Source organism: Trachurus japonicus, chromosome 14 (genome assembly GCF_045865225.1).
Source record: "Trachurus japonicus isolate A0001 chromosome 14, Traja_1.0".
Classification (NCBI taxonomy): Eukaryota; Metazoa; Chordata; class Actinopteri; order Carangiformes; family Carangidae; genus Trachurus; species Trachurus japonicus.
In genome coordinates this window covers 27,994,560-28,015,108 of record NC_140920.1, presented here as the reverse complement: position 1 = coordinate 28,015,108, position 20,549 = coordinate 27,994,560, and the positions used below count along the sequence as shown (strand labels likewise).

At 43.2% G+C, this 20,549-nt stretch overlaps 1 protein-coding gene across 3 annotated transcripts in view; it reads left to right on the top strand.

Moving 5' to 3' along the window:
• The window catches only part of LOC146974971 (homeobox protein PKNOX2-like), a 104,943-nt gene that overhangs the window by 41,784 nt on the left and 42,610 nt on the right, over window positions 1-20,549 (top strand). For all 3 annotated transcript variants that reach the window (XM_085798703.1, XM_085798704.1, XM_085798702.1), the window contains exon 3: window positions 20,213-20,319. In XM_085798703.1, the coding sequence (XP_085654829.1) occupies window positions 20,233-20,319 (87 nt within the window). In that variant the 5' untranslated portion in view covers window positions 20,213-20,232. The remainder of the gene's footprint in view (window positions 1-20,212; window positions 20,320-20,549) is intronic.

Sequence of the window (20,549 nt, the reverse complement as noted above, 5' to 3'; positions counted from 1 at the left end):
CCTCCACAGGCCTCAGACACACACACGAGTGCGAGACGCCACAGACACACTGACAGATCTTTACATGTGATTCATTCTTCCTCTCAGTTACAAGTGGGCCAGCTTCGGCCGCCCGGTGACAGGAAAACACCAAACATAGCGGGGCTGGACGGTGTTTCCATAGTAACAGACCTCATGTGAAAAGGTCACTGTCAGAGGTTTTTCTGAGAAAAAAAGGCAGAAGGATTATAGAAAGGGGGAGTGTGTGTGTGTGTGTGTGTGTGTGGGGGGGGCAGACAAGAACAAACAAAACAAAAAAGAAAAAAGAAAAGCAGTTTTATTATCCATTTTTATACATTCCTCTTTCCCCCCAATGAATATTCTCACAATGATAAAAAATGTAGGATTTAAATAGCGCAATTACATGGCTGCAAATGGTGAGAGCCCCCTCTCTTTTTTTATTATTATTTCTTTATTCTCTTTTGAAGTCGGGAATTGAAAAGGGAGAGTGGTCGACAGCCAGCGCGATGCCTGAGCTTTGTGTTTCAGTGCAGATACGTCGCCTGCTTGCCCCCTCAATCACTGGCAGCTCCTTTCTCTCTCCCCTCGTCTCTCAAGTCATTTTAATTAAGTCAGTCTCACTGGCATGGTAGGCAAAGATAATTGGAGAAGGTTTTTGGATGCCATTTACTCTAAATGATGCCTGGTTCTTCCCATTCTCTCGCCTTTTTCCTCCACTCCCACAGCTTCACCCCCCCTCCTTACTGCACCCCCTTCCTCCTCCTCCTCCTCCTCCCGCTCCTCATCTCCTGGCAAAGAGTTACCTATCTTCCCTTCCCCTTCCCTTTTTTTCTCTCTCTCCCCCCCTCCTTCCTTCCATCTCATATTCAAACGTGAAATATGGATTAACCTCTTCTGTGTGGCTGAGGGGACAACTTCCTGTGAATTGCAAATTTTGGCCAACACTGCAATTTATTTGAAATGGCAAATCAGGCAAAGCAATTTGTCGGGGGGGGGGGGGGATGAAGAGGTTCTTTGAACTTTTCCTCATTTGAAAAAAAAAAGTTTGTGTGTGTTTTGTCATCACGTGCAGCATCAGCCGTGAAGAAAAAGAAAAAGGAGGAAAAAAAATCTTATAGAAGCGTCTGTTCTTTTGCTTTCAAGGAATAGCAGGAAACAAGATCGTGTCTGTACTTCAGGGAACACTATGGAGGAAAATTCCACAATTCAGAATTGTGTTAATACATATTATTATCATGTGAAATTCTGTGTATTGATTACAAGTGGTTACAAAGAAACACTTCAACCCATTAGGTTTAAACTCACATGTAGAAAAGTGCTTTTAATGAATAGCAGGAAACAAGATCATGTCTGTATTTCAGGGAACGCTGTGGAGGAAAATTTTACAATTCAGAATTAATACATATTATTATTATATAAAATCCTGTGTATTGATTACAAGCGTTTGCAAAGAAACACTTCAACCCATTAGGTTTAAACTCACATGTATAAGCGCTGCACTTAAAGTCTATTGAGTTTCTAGTGAATGATTGATGGGCCCGACTACACACACAGAAAGGTGGAAGTACACGTGTCCGTACTAATCCATGTTAGCAGCCCCGGCAGTGTTTCGCTGCTCCACACTGTATGTCAACCGTGTGGGATTTGTCAGTGTGTGTGTGTGTGTGTGTGTGTGTGTGTGTGTGTGTGTGAGTGTTAAGTGTGCATGTGGGGGCTCCCTCTATCAATCAGGTAGGGCCGGGCCCTGCTGCTGAAAGGGGGCTACAGTGGGCCACCCATCCAGTCAGGCGCTCTGGGGAGATCCAATGTCCTTAGTGCTTTAATGCACTCCAGATGTCCCTTCAGCCAAGAGAGAGAGAGGGGGGTGGGGGGTGGGGGGTGAGGGGGGGTTACCTTAAAGCAGACCTCGGCCCGGCTCGCCAACTGTAGCTCTGGTATGTCGATCTCCTCCTCGGGGCGAGGGTTGTTGTTGCTGCACCTGCAGTTTTGTGTGTTTTTGACAGTTGAAGATGCATCTCACCATTCGAAACGTGACAAATTGAGCTCGCTTTTGTCTCACGAAGAAGTGTGTGTGCGTGTGTGTACCATCTTTGTGTATTTCCTGCAGTCCGGTGTGGCTTTGTCTTTGTCTTCCTCCCTTCCTACGGGGGGAGCCACTTACACCAAAGAGATTTTGGAGCAGTAAACGTCCACCGAAACAATACACTATATATTTGTATAGAAGTGCTTTAAATCAGGCTCAGTGCTAAAGGATGAAACAAGACGAACCACATGTCAGATGCTGAAAGAAACGGGTTTTGGTCAGTATTAGTCAGTAATGACTTTCTGTTTACACATCCAATTTGTTCTTTTGCTCCATTTCTGGTTTTGTTGCTATTGCCAACCACAGTAAAGACATCAAAAGTCTTGTTCACATTATTATCATTCATCATTATCATTATCATATATTTCTGAAAGCTGAGAGCAGACGTCCAAAATTATGAGTTGCACATTAGCTTCCTGCCAGGTGTTTACTAAAACATACACAATGAGACACATCTGGTTTTTATATAGACAGGAAGTCTAACGACAAAATAAGAGTCATAGCACTTGAGATGGCAGTCAGGTGGGTTTTAAGAAGTTGAGTTTTGATAAGTAACAAGTGGTGTTTACGTTTGTTACTTCTGAAGTTTTGAAAAATTACAATAGCTATTTGCAAGTGTGAGTGGATGAGCGGTAACTAAAGCCTAGTCTCGCGATATCCCATAATTCTCATGGACAGCGACCTCAGCCGCCACTACAGCTGTTATTGTGTTTAACAGGAGACGAAGGCAGCGTATTAAAGTCAACAACACTTCAGTCTCCTCCTCTGTCCACACATAGCGCGCCATCTTGCTCCAAATGAACTGGTCACATGACGCCCTGCGTCATCTCCGGTGACGCCGGTGATGTGTAAATGCGAAATAAGTGTTTCGCAGCATTTTTGCTATACACTTTTATATTGAAACATCTGAAAAACCACTTCATGAGAGCGTAAAAATATTCTAGTGATGTTTGAGAGGTTTTTTGAAATGTAAGCATTTCCATTACCAGTTTTTATTGTGATATTTAGGTTAAAGGGACAACAAGGAGTTTCTCCATTGGCAGAACGAAAAATTCTGCGACAATAAAAAAGTCTCATATTAATGTGGATGAATCTACGCTACCCACACTTGTTAATGGGCCCATTTTCGATAAATATATCGTTTTGTCTCTGTCATTATTTTGTTATTATTAGTGGTGGCGGAAATGTTGGGCGAGCCGACCAGCGTTTCCTTACTTTCGGTTTTGCGGCGAGTCATGAGAATAACGCAGCTGAATGGCCGTTTATGGTTGGAACTACGACGGTATCTAATCGTCTTCGAACCTCTGACTTTAATTCTTGATGAATGAAAACATGAGTCCGTCTTGCGCCGGTCAAAGAATTTCACGGTGCGCGGAGGCTCCTAAATGTAGTGTGAAAACACTTTGCTTTTCCAAAACTCCTCGTTGTCCCTTTAACGCATTTCTAGGGGTAATGGAAACGCATCTACTGTCACAGATGGATTTTGACTCCTATTGGGCGCTGTGCTGTATTTAGCTTCAATAGAGACACACAGTAACAGAAGAGATGTAGCTATGTACTGGCTCTGGCACAGGTAGTGTTGAAACATCAACTCTCTGGTTTCTGGTGACTGTCAGAGCTCCTCCAGTCTTGACACACTCCAACGGTCAGTGTGGAAGCTCGTAGCAGCAGTTTGGTTGATGTGTCTTTTTTTTTTTAACCTCCAGCATGACTGTGCATCGCCAGTCCTTCCTCCTCTCCTCTCTGGCTTCCCCCCTTTATTTGGAGCTGTCTACCCACCCACCGTCCTCTTCACAATGTGTCTTTCCCATTCCTTCTGTCCACCTCTCCGTCCATCCTCCCCTGCTTCGCATGCTCCTCGTCCCTCCCCCGTGGCATTTCGGAGGAAATTTAATATGGCTTTGTTTGGTGTTTCCAAGAATTCCATTCTGCTGCCGGCTGTCTTTGCCCCCGACACTAAGACAAACAGAGGCCGTCCAGCCAAGAGCAGCAAACACCGCTGATGTTGGCCTCACTATTTGGTCTTCAGACGTCTCCGTCTCCACTTCATTTCTTTGTTTGTTCCCTTCTGCCTGACTCCTTTTCTAGATAGCTTCACTTTGGGATCTAATGCACCTGCAAAGTGAAAGCTCTCTGATGGCAGCCGCACAGGGTCACTTTATAGCTTCTATGTGAAGAGCTTTCCTTTACATTTAACAAGCATTTGAAAGCTTTTACGTTACCTGATGGGGATGTAAACAGATTTTTATAAATCATGTGTATATGAGCAGATAATGACTTCAGCACAGGTAAAAGCAGCATCATGATGTTGTAGTGATATACTGTACAGGACTGCACAAGGACTCCTGTGGACATATATAACTGTTCAACACCTTTTTTTTTTCCGCCCATTTTTCACGAGTTGAAATAAAAGATCTGAGGCGTTTACGACAGATGTACTGGTCTCATCCTGAGGCTTGTTGTCGCGTCGTGCATCTGCCGCCATCGCCTCGTTGTTCACAATACCTGGAAGCTTAAAAAACATCCGAGGCCTCGCACAGCCTGCATGCGTCGACAACCACAACATGTCACCCACTGAGCGTGTCGGTGGGACGATCCGGATCTGTACTGTATGTATGACATCATGTTCCACTTCCTGCCAATGTCCAGCAGCTTCAAACACTGACCAACTCTGTATGAAGGAGATGTGTCAGATACTGATTGGCTCTCTGAGAAGCACAGCTGTAGCCAGAGTCGCACAGTTCACAACCTAAGATATATATATATATATACACACCGGTATATATTTTAAAAACAAAAGTTCATATTTTACAGTGCAGTTTCATAGTTAGCAGTTTGTGAAGGTACCAGTGTGATAAAATTACACCAAACAGGTGTTAATTAAAAAAAGAAAAGAAAAAAGAAAAAAAAAACTATGCTGCGTTTGAATAATTAACTGAAACAGCTGTGTAGGAAAAAAATAGGAAATTAGGGACAACTAAACTCAACGCACAAGGTATGACCACCTTGTGCGTTCTGTATCAGTAAGACTACAGATGTTTACAGTTGTGCCATCCAAGATTTCCTGCAGAAGCACAAATGGGAAAGTTTGAGGACCGGAAACACGGCGGTCGGAAAGGAAAGGAAACATGAAACAAGAAAGAAGATTTCTCTTTCACTTTGAAGCTGATCGTTATCCGGTGGCATCAGCTCAGAGCTGGCACCGACCGGTCGGACTGTGGCACGCCGGCCAGAAGTGGTCCGTATGGGAGACCCGCAGCCAACGAGCCATTCCTCCAAAGCCATGTCATCCACTCATGCACAGAAATACAAGAGCTGCGGTTTCGAAAAACAGCAGCAGGTGCTCTGCGCTGATGAGTTCAAGTTGGAAATATTTGGCTGCAACAGAAGTCTGTTCTCCGAGATGATGAATGTCTGCAGGCATCACTGAAGCATGGCGGAGAGGCTCCTCGCAGGTTTGCGGCTACACTTCTAAATACCGAGCCGGGGAATTGGTCAGAATTAGTGGTCCCCTTAACGCCGTGAGGAATCCATCGCAGAATCCCATCGAGGAGGCGTCTGATTAGTCCCTCTGTAATTTTTTGCAGCAGGACGATGAGTCCAAACACACAGCCGGACTTCAGATACAAGGAGAACAAGGTGTCCTGCAGCAGATGGCCCCGTCCTCACAGAGTGCTGCTCTCGACATAATAGAGTCTGTGGTCGCATAAATAGACAGAAGAACCGGGGGCTGGTTCTCAGGATGCTGGACCAACACACCTGCCAAGTACCTGAAAAAACTGTGTGCAGATGTAGCATGTGCTGCTTTCCCACTAAAGCGCGTTGCCATCAGCACACATGTCACTACGCACAGGAAAACAATGACCTATCACTTTTCCTATCACCTTTTTATGCAGCATCTAAATACAAAAAAATATAGTGAAAAAAAAAATGGATTTGTTATTCATATTTGGGAAGAAACCGGAAGTGGGCGCACTTGAGGCTTCCGTTTAGCTAGCCGGCTAACTTCCGGTTTAGCTTTTGGCTAACTAGAACAGGAATAAAATAATTTAACCGTGCGGCTCTTCTAGACTTTCCAAATGTAATGGGACTGAATGGATCAAATTCTGGTAGTGAAACGAGTCGTTTCAGGAGGTTGAAACTCAAAAAAATGTAGGCCTATCCACCATTTTATAACTGCTTCTTTTCCCATTAAGGTGCATTACTGCCCCCTACTCTGTTGGAGTGTGAACCTGAGTCACCTGGTTATGTGCTGTTGCTCCTCTGTGATAACGTAAGGGCTCTCTTCACCAATACTAAACTGTGGCAGTGTGATGTGATTTTTTTCTTTAGAAAAACTATTCTGGATCAAAGCATTATTTGTGTAGGGCTACTTCCGAATAACGTATTCGGGTTTGGCTACATCCCTAGTCTATACGCTACAGCAGTGGTCAGTATTTTTTCCCCTCCATCCCCACGGATCATGAGAAGCTCTCTTATCTTGCTGTCTTGTCAGTACTGTGTCAGGTGAGTGCGCGCAAAGGATCTTGTAGCCTACGAGTTTCGACTGGCGCAACGTCACGTAAATGAGCGGGTTGACCCGGGTGTAACATTCCCACTGCGAGCCGATCGGAGGCGAGCCAATTAAAACCTGTGTCGGTTGTGTAGTCATTTCACATGGGTTGACGCAGCTCAGTGGCCCTTTCCCACTGTGGTCAGAGGCCGATTGTTAGCAGGTTTAAATGAATTTTTGGCCAGTGGGAAAGTGGCTATGGGGACAGATGGGGGCGGGGTTTTGTAATGCCCCTAATATCCACCCCTCTCTGCAGTATATCCCGGTTAAAATGCATCTTTTGTGGCATCTCAACAGCACAACAGTGTTAACAGGATCTTAGCTTTATAGCTTTTTGTTCTTTTCAAATGATCAGTGGCTCTGCTGCAGTCAGCTGCATATATCTCCTCTGAGCCCCCTGCTCTTCATGCTCAGTCTGACCTGTCATTACCGCGGCTCAGCTCCTCTGTACATGCCAGTCTGCTCTGTCATCCTCTGCTTCTGTCTGGCCTGCAGCGCCGCTTTTCAACCATGCTCCTGTCTGCCTGGTCCCGCCAAGACAAGCTCACCGAAACACCCCCCCCCACCACCACCACACACACACCACCACCACCACCACCACCAGAGCTCCGTTAACACTTAAGTGGCTAACACTGGAGACACACACAGGCATGCACAAACACACACACGCACACATCGCCCACCTGCTAAACCCCATCTCATTAATCCCCCACCATTCTCCTCAAATATTCCCTTCTGCTGATCTGTGTGTGTATGTGTGTGTTGAGTGTGTGTGTGTGTGTGTGTTGGACATTACAAACCATCATCCCAAAACGTCTGTGACTGACTGAGTGGCTGAGTGATGCAGTTACAGCCAGTTGTGGTTGGAGTTTGTTTCCTCATCAACCACTGGTTTTTGATTCGACACAAACAGGCTGTTACATCATCGGGGATAGGTTTTAAATTCACATCATTCACGTCACAAATTTTCCAGACACTTTTTATTCAATTATTTTTTATCCCAAAAAACTCCATTAGTGAAAAATCTAGTCACTTTCTGAACAAAGATGGACTACTTTCTGGGTAATAATGGCTGACGCATATACACCCTGCAAGTGTGAAGTCAGGCACCATTGAAATGACTGCTAGCTAACATGTATCATTATTGGGTTGCCTTTCACTATTTCAAACGTGTTATGTTGTCATGACAACAGAAACAGTAAAAAAAAAACAAAGCTTAATTGTGAATCCAGCTGAATTAAAACCCTGAGAGAGAGGAGATGCTGATGAGAGGATGTCATGCGACATTTACACCATTACCAATCACTCACTACTCACTGCACTATAAAGTGAGTTCACCTCATTGTAATGTTGTCCGAATGTATCATACCGTCCCCTCAGTCAAAGTTTTTTTTTTTTCCACTTTGCTGATGAGTTCACTTCATAGTCCTCTACACAGAACTCCCTGGATTGTGAGTAAGGAGCTGTAAATGAGTCAGTGGTTTCAGACGCAAAGTGTTTTTCAGCTGCTTTCCACTGAAAATACTTGCAGTTCCACAACGTGTCTTCAATTCCCAAGGTCAGTCATAAACTAGGTGTTGACCTGGTTTACGGCTCAGGAGAGTTCAGGAGAATTCAAACGCAAACATCAGCCGAGCGGCCCGGGGGAAGCGCCGTAACGCTGATGGGGATATCTCACCAGCTTTTTGCTGGACTATAGATGACAGCGAAGCATGTGTACAGGAGGCAGATCCAAGACAAACAGAAAACATGATAACTCCGGGGGTCGTTTTCAGCTGTTTGTAACTGTGTTGGAGACTCAGATTTCCAAAATTAAGATTGCAGCCAGAAAATGAGTAGAGTCCCACGGACAGCTGAACCTTGGACTGATAGAGTTAGCATGGTGCAGCATGAGTGGAGGTTGAAGGTAAATAACTAGTTAATCTGGAGTAGGGTGTTCATTTCATTCATTTTAACCCAATCTGGATTTTCAGTATTAACATTACTGTGGACTAACCCTAGCCCTTATTATCTGAAGCTTATTTCACTGAGATAAGTTAACACCTGTGACTGCAGAGCCCATTGGACATGCTGCTAACATCTTTATAACTAAATATAAATGTGAGGAGTCTTTACAAGGTCATGTTTGGAGCCAAACTATTACAAGTTAGTTGAAGTTGAGCAAACTGAACCACATACTGTATGAATCCCCAAAAATACAATATGTGTAGCAACTAGGTTTCACTGTGCTAGTCTTTGTTAAATGTTGAATGTAGCATCAGAGCCCTTCACATCCTTCCATCCTGCCCACTCTCATATAAATTGCATATGGCCCAAAAAAAAAAAAACTTTGCTTCTTGACTGATTAAGTTTGTCTGTATTGTGTAGTGGTCAAATAGATAGTAGAGCTGAGTCTGATCAACTGGGATGTATAAGAATAAACCCTATGGCGCCACCCTCAGGACAAATTTAACAGTATTTTTTACCCAAATTATAGTAAAATGAAAGAACAAATACTTACAGTATATGTAAAGAGCACGTAGCGGTATGCTGTACACACGATCGCATAGGAGAAAGTCACAAAAGCTACATTCCATTCAGTGTTATTCACTACAATGTAACACAACATGATGACAGACTACAGCCTCAATGGACAATAGAGTTGCATCACTACATCACTGCCATAAGCTGCCATATACTGTACATGTACAATGCAGGTCTATCCATTGCAAGGCTGTTGTGCAGGAGTTCATTATTCCATAGAGACCACAGTCCTGGATTCTTGAAGCAGCGAGCCATCAGCTGATAATGTGCCATTGTGCTGTGTATTGTGTATTGCTATGTTTGGAGGAAAGCTAATATATGAGCATGTGTGCGATTGTGTGCTGTGTTTGGAGTGAATGAGCCAACCCTCCACTGTGTGTCATTCACTTGTCAGTCACGTCGTTGGTCCACCAGTAGCTCAAGATGTTCTGGACCGACATGGATGGTACACACTCACTGTGATAAGATATCTGTAAAAAAAAGAAAAAAGAAGAAACCTTGGAGATGCAATGGCTGATAAGGTGCACAGTGTATGTACCAGCTGGCAGCACACATGACAGAGGAGGACTGGAGTGGTGTTGTGGGGGGTGAGGGGAACAGTGGGGGGGTTGATTGCATTTCCAATTTTGCCAGAATTTTTCTAGCTTTGTCGTTCTGATGGTTATCAGCTTAGCAAACACTCCACAGACACTCAGCCCTGCACCACCTTTCAACTATAAAATATCCTGGCTGCCATTCCTGCTGAAGCCTGAACACAGCTGAATGGAGAAGGAACATGTGTATGACAACAATGAAAGCAAAAGATGACTTACGCTTCCCAATCTTAGCACCACTGCTAATCAAGGCTATTATTATTAATTATGTAATAATGAAGCTGAACATCCCAAATGTGGGGATGACATTATCTAGATGAGGATGTGAGGGAGACCTACATGACACAATGACCATCGACCTTGACCTTAAAGGGGACAATCATGAAAGCTCTTTAACATATATTTGGGTGTTTGTCTTGCCTTCCGGCCCCCAAAATGTGAGATTTGACAAAAAAATTATTTAATTTTCAGGCTCCCGAGGTTGAAATCCATGTGGTTTTATGAGCTGTTGCTTCAGTTGTCATCCAATGATGTCATTAGTATTCAAATTTGCATAATACCTGCCCTTACCTGTGAGTACTGGTAGAGAGGGTGGGGCAAGCAGTGGCTCATTTGCATTTAAAGGGACAGACACTGAAACCAGCTGTTCTGAACAGGGCTGTTTTGAGAGGATGAAAAGAGCTGTGATGTTTGATCCTTGGTGTATTTTGACCAAAGCATGTCACAGATATGCCTTTAAGACACCTGGGAACTATTTTAACTTGCGGAAAAGGGACATAATATGTCTCCTTTAAAGGAAAAAAACTGGACATGTCGGTACGGTCTGACCTCCACAACCAGTCTGTTGCAAACCCATTGATTCTCCCTGAAGAAATGGGTTGGGACAATTAATGTATAGTTTCAGCTCTGTAGCTTTTAGCTGTGTCATGACATGGATTGCTGTGAAATTTGGTTCAGTCTTTCATGTTGCTCCAGTTCAGTTGCCCTTGGTGACTCTTTGTTTCAAAACTTAGATTTGCCCAATGCTTTTAACACCATTAATGTTACCGTTAATACCTGACCTTTAAAAAGGCCAGGTTTTATTGTTACCTCTAATGGTCAATGGATGATGTCGACAAAACACAGGAGACTGCTTTTCATTTCCAGTGTGAAACCATCAGTCTGTGTTGTTCTTTAGTTCACAGCCTTATCTCTACATTTAGGCTATTAATGTAGCTTAGGGTGTATTCAGACCTGTGGCTTGTTTGCTTTATTCTGATTCAGGGGCTAAACCGATACAATTGCACTTTTCTTTTGGGTTGTTTGTGTTCACACGTTAACAGTCCCAAACGATCCAAAGTTGTAAACAAATGCCATGTGCAAACCAACTGTTCTCTCATTGGTTAGAAATCTTACCAAGAAGGAGGAGGATGTTACCCGGGAAAAATAAAAAAAAACATGAAATAGAGGTCTCAATGGGCTTTAGAATTAAAATCTGACTCGGTCTGAGTCTTTTTTGTGTATTTTCAACCCAAACCCAACCCGAACATGGTAAAAAAAAAGGTAGCCTATATATTTTCAGCCCAAATCAGCGCGCCCGGTCATCAAGAACCATGGACCATTGTGTCGGTTGCTGAGTCGATTACGTTCTCACTGCAAAGAGACCGTTCCAGGGCGCGAATGGAAACGAGCCGAGACCGCCCATTGATCTCGGCCCGCTTGTTTTATTCCGCATCCAAGCATGATTGCTGTGTGTTTACATATGCCCAAATGAACCAATCACCGGGGTTAACGGTAACATGGTTTTGTACTTATCCCTAACTAAATTACTACTGTATTATATTACCACACATGTGAGATGAAATGCTATGGGTGCTATTGTAGCGTTGTATCATTGTCTCCATTACAGTGAAGGTCAACGGACAAGTCACTTCTATGGTTGTTCTATGGATGAGTTGTTGGCTAAACATCAGCATTAGCATTAGCACCATTATTGTGAGCAGGCTGATGTTCATTCAGTGGAGCCTAGCATGACTGGAGACTCTGTAAAAGAAAACAAACTGTAAAAAAAACAAGTTGTTTTAGCCACAGACCTGGGAGCGTGAGGGACTATATCAAAATAAACAGTTCGGTGTAAGTGAAGCTGTCAGCCAGTACAACAGTGAGGCTCATTGACTTGTTTTGAAATAGTTTTTTGTGGAGACAGAGGAGCTTTGTGGTGCAGAGGAGGATACTGGGACGCTTAATGGTGGGATCAGTGCAGTGTTTGCTTTGGTCGTTTCATCAGATTGATTGAGACCGAGACAGAGACAGAATATCTCCACCTGTCATTGAGATCCACATTCTACTGATCATCATAATCATCATCATCAACCATGCTTTTCTGAGCCTTTTGCACCGTACAGACGCTGTTGCAAAGCTATTTTTGTTGGTGAAGCAGAGTGCACTGTTAGCACTCTCCACCCACCCACAGTAGTGTGTGTTCATGCACTTGTATGAGAGTGTGTGTATGTGTGTTTGTTTTAGGAAACCATGCAGCGCCATTTTGTGTAAATTTATCCATGACAGGGCTGAAACCAAAAATAAGTTCACTCAGGCAGGTCCAACATCGTTGGGTTGCTGCACACTGCACTCGTCCATGTGTGCTGTGGCTGGCATATTTGCTGGTGTAGCCAATGGGAAGCTGGAGTCCTCACTCTGATGTTTTGGCTTTTTACTTGAAGTCAAGGAAGTCAATTTGTGATTATTGCAATAATCATGTGACAGTACAGTAACCAATCAGAAACCTTCAGTGCAGTTTTTTTAAATTTCCATCCAAACCAGCATCCTGACAGATACAGTAGTGCATAGTACGTGCGATAGTGATGTCTGTAATATTAGCAATGTTACATACATGAGCTAATATTAGCCTTGTATGATCATTCAGATTTATTGTCTGTTGTGTTTGTTTTCCATTTTTTATGCATACAGCACAGTCAAATGATAGAATAGCATATTTGATATATTAAGTTCCACCACTCGTCAGTTAATATTAATGATAAATTATCATTAAAATGGCTATTTATCATGATATAACACAATGAGACATTGGACAGCAAATTGATTTTGCAGTCAAACATCCTGCTTTCCATTTGACACATGACACATTTCTTGTCAAAACTTCCTGATTCCTGTTCTCCAATGAAAATATAACCACATTAACTTAGTGCTTTGTGTGGTTCAATATTTAAATCAATATAATATATTAAATTGAAAAGTTATTGATAGATGGAGTCAACATTTTGAGCAGGTTTATTAGATATGACTTGACTTATCTCAGTAAGGATCAATAGAATACAGTCATGAATATAAACTCATTCTTTCCATGTTATTCAGTGAAATGAAAGAAAAACCAGGCCCCTCCAGATAATGATGATTCGAGACGCTACAGTCATTTACCTGCAGCCTGAATACTTCTTTCATGTCGGTCTTATGTTTTGCCTCTTAAAAAATAATAAAAAATAAAATAAAACAGCTCTCCTCATTATAATAATGGCTTTTAGCTATGCTAATAAGGTTATTTGCTTCTGTCCTGTGAGAATTACAAAAATGTTCTGTACTGCGCCACGATTCATTTTACTTGCGATTTTGATCTAATTTTTAAAAGCAGGAAGGAAGACAATCAAACCGGAATCTGTAATATCCAAACAAACATTAGCATAAACACAAAGAAAACAAGATTCGCAGTCAGACTGGAGCAGCAACGCCATTGTCAGCAGTTAGAAAGAAAGAGATGAATCTTGCAAACTGTTACGCCCAGGGGAAATCCTTGTGTCTTCATTATGGCTGTGGGGCACATTTGAATATGTGAAGGACGTTCATTAAAAAGTTCAGTAGGAAAGAATAAACTGGAAAGGTTATAAATTTAAATTTGAGCGCAAAATGTCATTGAAAATTGATAAGGACGAGTCAGAGGAGTCTTTGGAGTGAGAAGAGGGAACCTGCTGAGCTTCTGAGCGCTGGAGATGTCTGCTGAAGATTTAACCTTGTGAGGCCATAAACAAAATCTGACTGAGCATCACAGTTTGTTTATACTTGACTCCCGCTTCTGATCATTTTATTAATTAGTCCGTGTTCAGTCAATATTCATAAGCAGTGGGTAACCTAACATTGGGTTTATTTTGTCTAATTTGTATGTGAGTGTGTTGCTTTTCGCTGAGCCCTGCGGTGACCACAGGGGCGCTCATTTCTTCTTCAACACATCTCGTTCTCTACACCCAACTGTACTTGCAATAAGGCAACACTGAGAAAACTTCCAGTGCAACCGGAGACATGAAATCAGACAAACTTCTCCCCACCGCCGCCCCATGAGAGGAAAATCTTTTCAGACAACGGCCCGACATTAATCCGGCATGGCTCGCAAACCACCGCTTGCAATCCCCCCGCTCGACCCCCCGAGTTAACAATGTCCACAATAATGTTGAAACGTCCTTCACCGAGCTTCAAATCCATGCCTTATCTATCTGGTGGGCGAGAGGATGAGTCCAATCAACAAGAGCAGATGAATAAATGATACTGGTATGAATTGTAAGTGTGGGCTGGTGAGGGGCAGGGTGGTGCGAGGAAGGGAGGGGGGGAGGGAGGGCGGCTGGCTCAGGTTAATGAGGTGGTCTGGGAGTGTGGACTGGGTCCTGAGTATGTGCGGGGCTCTCTTTAGCCTCGGGGTTATTTGTAGCCCTAAGACCACTGGTGAGACTATCTTTGCCTCTGGCTGTGAATGCACTCACGCCTCTATGTGTGTGTGTGTGTGTGTGTGTGTGTGTTGAGGCATCCGTGCCTGTGTGTGTACATAAGGGCAAGACACGGTGTGTGCGTGATATTGCCCTCAGGATGACAGTGGTTGAATCTTTGCTATCGCTGTGTTCAGTGTTGGCATTTGTGCATTAATATACACTACATGCCTGTGTTTGCATGTATGCCCATTCCCGTGTGTGTGTGTGTGTGTGTGTGTGTGTGTGTGTGTGTGTGTGTGTGTGTTTGCGCTCTGATCTGTGTGTTTTCTGATTTCAGTGTCGAGTCCGACCACAAATGTATAAACAGGGGCCCTCCCCCCCCCTCCCCTTGCCCCAGCCTCATTACCATTCCGCACTTCCCTCCACCAGTTTACTCAACGCCATCAAGGCCTCGCCTCCTGGTGTTTGCATTGTAAATCAGGCCTGACAATAAGGCGATGATTAGATCCTACTCGTATTCAAAAACACCTGATTTATTTATTCATCTTTCTCTCTTGCAGGGCATCAAGATGCATAATTTCTGACCAAGGTGACATACCCACTTCCAAAAATGTTATTCATTGCATCTGCAGGTCAACCTCTTAAACCAGCAAACTCAGATTAAATGAGATTTTGATGGGGAAATGTGCAAATGACGGCATTACCCGCAGAAAAGCTCTGTCACCATGGCGCGCACACATGCACGTGTGATGTCAGATCAGGTTTCAGGGAACCTGTCACGGCTCCAACCTGTGGAGGGTGGATGTGAATGCGGAATTTTTTCGGTGTAAAAACTGTGTCTCTTCTTTTATGAATTTGCTCCAGATATTATTCATGGCGCACTTCAGGATTCTGAGATGCAGATCCAATCGATCACTACTTCAGTCAGACTTGTGTTTTTGTTGTTGTGGTGGTGGTTTTTAAGAAATTGGCATCATGGGGATTTGACTAATTTTGCCTTAGAATTGCAGACTGCCCTTGTGAAAATTTTTTTCCAAGCAATTCCGTGGGTTATGAAGGTGAATGAAGCACCCTTGCGTGGTATTTTTTGAGGGGCTCTTATACTAGTTGCTTGGAGAATTCTGAATAGCTCCAAGAGCTTTTGTCAGTGATCAATACTAAGTGAAGTAAATAAGTGTATTCATAATATCAACATTTTTTTTTAATGTTAGAGGCTCAGTCAAACTCGATCAGACAAGTACAGTAGACCATGCAGAGTTAGCATCCTTTGTTTGTTTAGCTATCAGCATGTAATTTGCAGTGGCTGACACAGTGTTGTGCTAATGCTAACTCTGGCTCTCTGCACCACTGACATATCATATAAAAAAGTAAGTAAAATTTTATTTATATAGTACTTCTCACAGAGAATACTCACGAAGACCCACTCATCATACAGTACCATTAAAGGGACAACAAAGAATTTTGGAAAGCAAAGTATTCACACTACATTTCCCATGAGCCTCTGTGCGCACGGTGAAATTCTTGGACCGGCGCAAGACAGACGAAAGTGAAAACATTTGCCAAGAATGTTTTCATTCATCAAGAATGAAAGTCAGAGGTTTGAAGACGATCAGATACCGTCGTAGTTCCGACCATAAACGGTGATTCGGCTGCGTTATTCCCATGACCCGCCAGGCAGCGTCCGCGAAACCAAAAAGTAGGAAATGTGGGCGAGTCGACCACTAAATAATATCAAAATAACTATAAAGACAAAGTGATATATTTATTGAAAATGGACCCATTAACAAGTGTTGGTAACAGATTCATCCACATTAATATGATACGTTTTTATAACCAAAAGCAAACTCCTCGTTGTCCCTTTAATATACACAATAAATAGCAACGAAAAAGCAGCAACACATTTCATGAAATGCTGCAAAAACAATACAGTCACCAGCAGGCTTGCTCAAATGCCTAGGCTACCTAAACAGATGTGTTATCCTCTTGTATTATAAACAGTGGCTGGAGCTGTTGCTTGGTAAAAAGGCTAATGCTAACAATGGCGATGTAGCTGCAGCACAGTTCACACAGAGTTCACAAATAGCTGCTTCAAAAACATGACTTCCACTTTCATGGGTGCCTACATTTCCCAGAATGCACCAGGTCTGCCTACAGTTGATTCGGGGATTTGCGGTGCGTTATGCTAATAATGTTAACACTGATCACAGTACATTCCCTCCACTCCAATCATCACCTGTCTTTGATTTGGTAGAAGAGTGAGTGAGTGACAAAACTCACAGTGTCTGTATCAAACACCTGACGCCGGTTCTGTCTATTTTCAGTTGTTTTATATTGTTTAAGGGAGGAATGAATCCATTACCTGTGCAGCTGTCACCTTTGTTCACTACATTTAACCACTGTGATTTTGCAGCCATTGAGGTGTTGATAATTCCACACGAGAGAGGATCATATCTTTATCACAGGTCTGCTTTTAATGATCTGTTGGCAAACCCCTGCCAGGTCACGATCATGGATCGCAGGGCATGGTGCTCTGTCTCTGTGTTTAAATCACAAGGATGGATATGCTTTCCTTTTTTTTTTTTGTTTTATCACCTTGGCTTGCAGCAGGAAACATTCCCATTCCACATTTAATGGAAGTTCAACGCTGCGCGATGAATTCACCTTCAAAACCAAAGGCAAGACAAGGTTGAAGTGTGGTGGCCAGAGGCAGACTGTGATCACATCATATGTAACCAGATATGGATTTTCATTTCAGTTGCTCGGTGGTAAAAAAAACAAAAAAACATAGTGAAACTGCAGCTCTACGCCACTGACTAACCTTACATCAGTGGAGCACGGGCCCATTCTGAGCCTGAGAATTGCTGGAAAATTGAATGTTGAATAGAAGCGTTTGGTACTGCACAGAATCCGATAAAAAGAGTGCGAGTGCCTCCAATCCAAATTCATAAAACCCTTTGATGTTTGTTGGAATAATTTTATGCCTACTTCTCATTTTCCATTTTATGCTTGCTTTTGAATTTTGATTGCGACTACAGGCATTTTTCAATTGATATGCATTATGAACACTGTAATAATTCAAAGGCCTTTGTTGAGGAACAAACATGTCATTTGTCCTCAAAATGAATTTTACGACTTATTGTGTAACTGTACACCTTTGAGTTCACAGAGAGAGAGGGAAGCGGTTGCGGGGCGGTTATTGTCTCCTTCTGCGACACGACTTTGAAAGAGATTTGTGCTTTCTTTTTTTCTTTTTTTTCTTTGGGTGTGTTTAATTTCACTCTTGAAATTAAACGTCTTGTTAGTTGGTGTTTTTGCAGTGTTCCTGTCTGTTCTCCTATGTACGTTTCCGCTTCGTCGGCCATGGTATGGCATGTGCCTGCGCGCGTTACGTGTCCCCATGTGTTTATTTATGGATGCATGATTGCCTTCTCAAATTTGGCGTTTTGGCGGCTGGTTCCTTCGAGGGACGGCGAAACTTGAGAGGCCGCCTAAAATACTGTGCAGTAATTGGAATTGCTTTATCTTCAGTCTCATCAATTAATGTGCAATTTTCCATTTAATCACTAACACGCTCGCTGCATTTGCAATTAAAATGAGGACTGATAACAGAGAAGATGCCTTTCAGCTGATACAAGTTGGAATGAGGAGAGAGGAACCGGGAGACGCAATCAGTACACAAAAATGACTGGCTGAGACACACAAGGACGTGTGGCACACAAACAAAATGTGAACACACAGCCGTGCTCATATAATGCTGCACCAAAATACATACACACACACACAGTATGACATGATAAAACATGCAGATTTGCAAGCTAAAACCCCAAATTAGAGCTCATCAATGAAACTAAACTGTTATTCAACATCAGAGTGTTGGCAGCAGAGGAACAGGAGGTTCAGATGTCGCTCACTCTCAGTCGGTTTGTCTCTGACTTTCCCAGGCTGAGACGTTGCCAGGGTCTGAGTCTCAGCGAGGGATGAGCTCACTGTCTGCGAACGTCTGTCATGCACTGTCCTGGTTCTGAGAAGAGAGAGGGAGAGGGGAGTGTGTGTGTGGGGAGGGGGGGGCGACATGTTTGCATCACTTCCTGTTTGGCAGAAGGAACCTGAAATCGGCCCAGAGAGCCTCAGCGTGGGGATGGACACACAGATGTGAGATGTGTTAGAGACTATAACCAGAGCAGGAGTAGCTGTGTAATCCTCTTCTCATCAGACCCCAACCACAGAATCACATTCATGTCCCCTTGCAACATTCTTTACATTCAGAGTAAGCTCATTGCACCTTATGGATGTACAGTATGTTCACTTTGTATGAGATATTATTAGATTTTTTTTTGAAAATCCTTCCTTGCATGGTATTCTTCTAAAACTTATCATGTGGTTGTTATAGTTTCTTTTCATCAGGCCAGAACCCTCGCAACTCACAATCGCAGAGCCGCAAATCCTCGGCTTTAGCGGTCAGGAGGATTTACGGCAACATTTTTTATTTCCTGAGGCGGCAGGCAGCTCTGAACGGATGTTGCAACCCGGTGCAGAGATTTTGCTCAGATGTTCCAGTTCCATTTCACTAGCTTATAATCAAGCGTTTTTCCCTCCAGGTCAATACCACTCAGTCCAAGTGCACCGACCCATTGTAATTGCTGCCTGTCTTTCATGACCACACAAGGATTTATATGGCATTATGAGACAATTTTTTTTTTTTTTACAGTAGCTCAGGGTGTCCGGTAAAGTTTCTGGATCCACGTACTGTCACGTCTTTGTGCATGAGAGCAGACAGGTTTTTATTATTCATGTCGGTTAAAAGCGGTTAAATTTGATAAATAAAAGCTTTAATTAAATTCACATTTATAAAAGCGCCCTCCCTCAGGTCACATAGGTAATTTACAAGACATTTTCATGCAGTGAATACACATAGGTTATATGTAGCTTCAGGATGGAGCACCTGCTGTGCTTGCCTATATAGTAAGTTAGGGCAATGGTAGGGGTCTTTGTGTGTATGTGTGTGTGTGTGTGTGTGTCGGTGTGTGTAACACAATTAGCTCCTTCAGTGGGGGTGGGAGCGACGGTTACAGCGGCATTTCTACAGGGTACGGCCCTCAGCCCTGTGGGGTTCCAGCCAATAGCAATTAGCCCACCAACAAGAGCCCTAATTAGCCCTCTTGATTGGCTTGGTAACAGCGCAACAACAACACCAGCAGCAGCAGCAGCAGCAGCAGCAGCAGCAGCAGCAGCAGCAGCAGCTATAACACACCCAGACAAACCAAGGTGACTCTGCCACGATGCATTCCTTTAAAGCCAGCTGTAATTAGTAAACAAGCATAGCTGGCTGTAATTGGTAAACAAGTGGTCGGGTTTGTTTGCGGTGTCATTATGAACCTGCTGGTATGTAAAAAAAAAAAAAAGAAATATATCAGTGGAGGGCTCTGTCACTGAGTTTGTGTTTGCTTTGTTTTCTTTCTGCTTGGCAGCAGCTCGGTGTTAATACATCATCCCGGCTCTATGCAACACATGCAGAGGGAGACTGATGGGAGACCGAGCAAAAGAAAATAAATTAGTAAACGAGGAAGGAGAAGAGAAGTGGGAGAGGAAAGAAAGAAAGAGAGAGAGAGTGAGAGAGATGCTGCGTGAGAATCCCATTTGCTATTATTTAATTATAGCAGCACCTGGTGGCTGCTGCTGTAATAGAATTTACAATCACGCCTTGCACTGGAGTCATGTTCTTCTCTCTTCCTCTCTTTTCTGTTTTGTTTTGTTTTTGTTTCCTTACCAGTCTCAAAGTGAAGCTATCCCATGATGCAACATGTGTCCCCAGCACCTGCAGTGACTATGATGGCCACCCAGAGTGTTCCTCCACCATCGTACCAGGAGAGCCAACAGGTCAGAGGTTTGACATACAGTACTGTACCAGCTCATCCTATAGCAGCAGCAGCTAGTGTATGAATGAATGAAGATATGAGTGTGAACTTCTTCTTACACACACACACACACACTGTTTCCCTGTTTGGGGTTATTTCAGTGGATTTTTCTTTTTTTTCTTTTTCCATGCGAGGCTCAGTTCTTTGCACCAATCTGACTCATGGATCAGATAATAAGATCAGAATGTGATG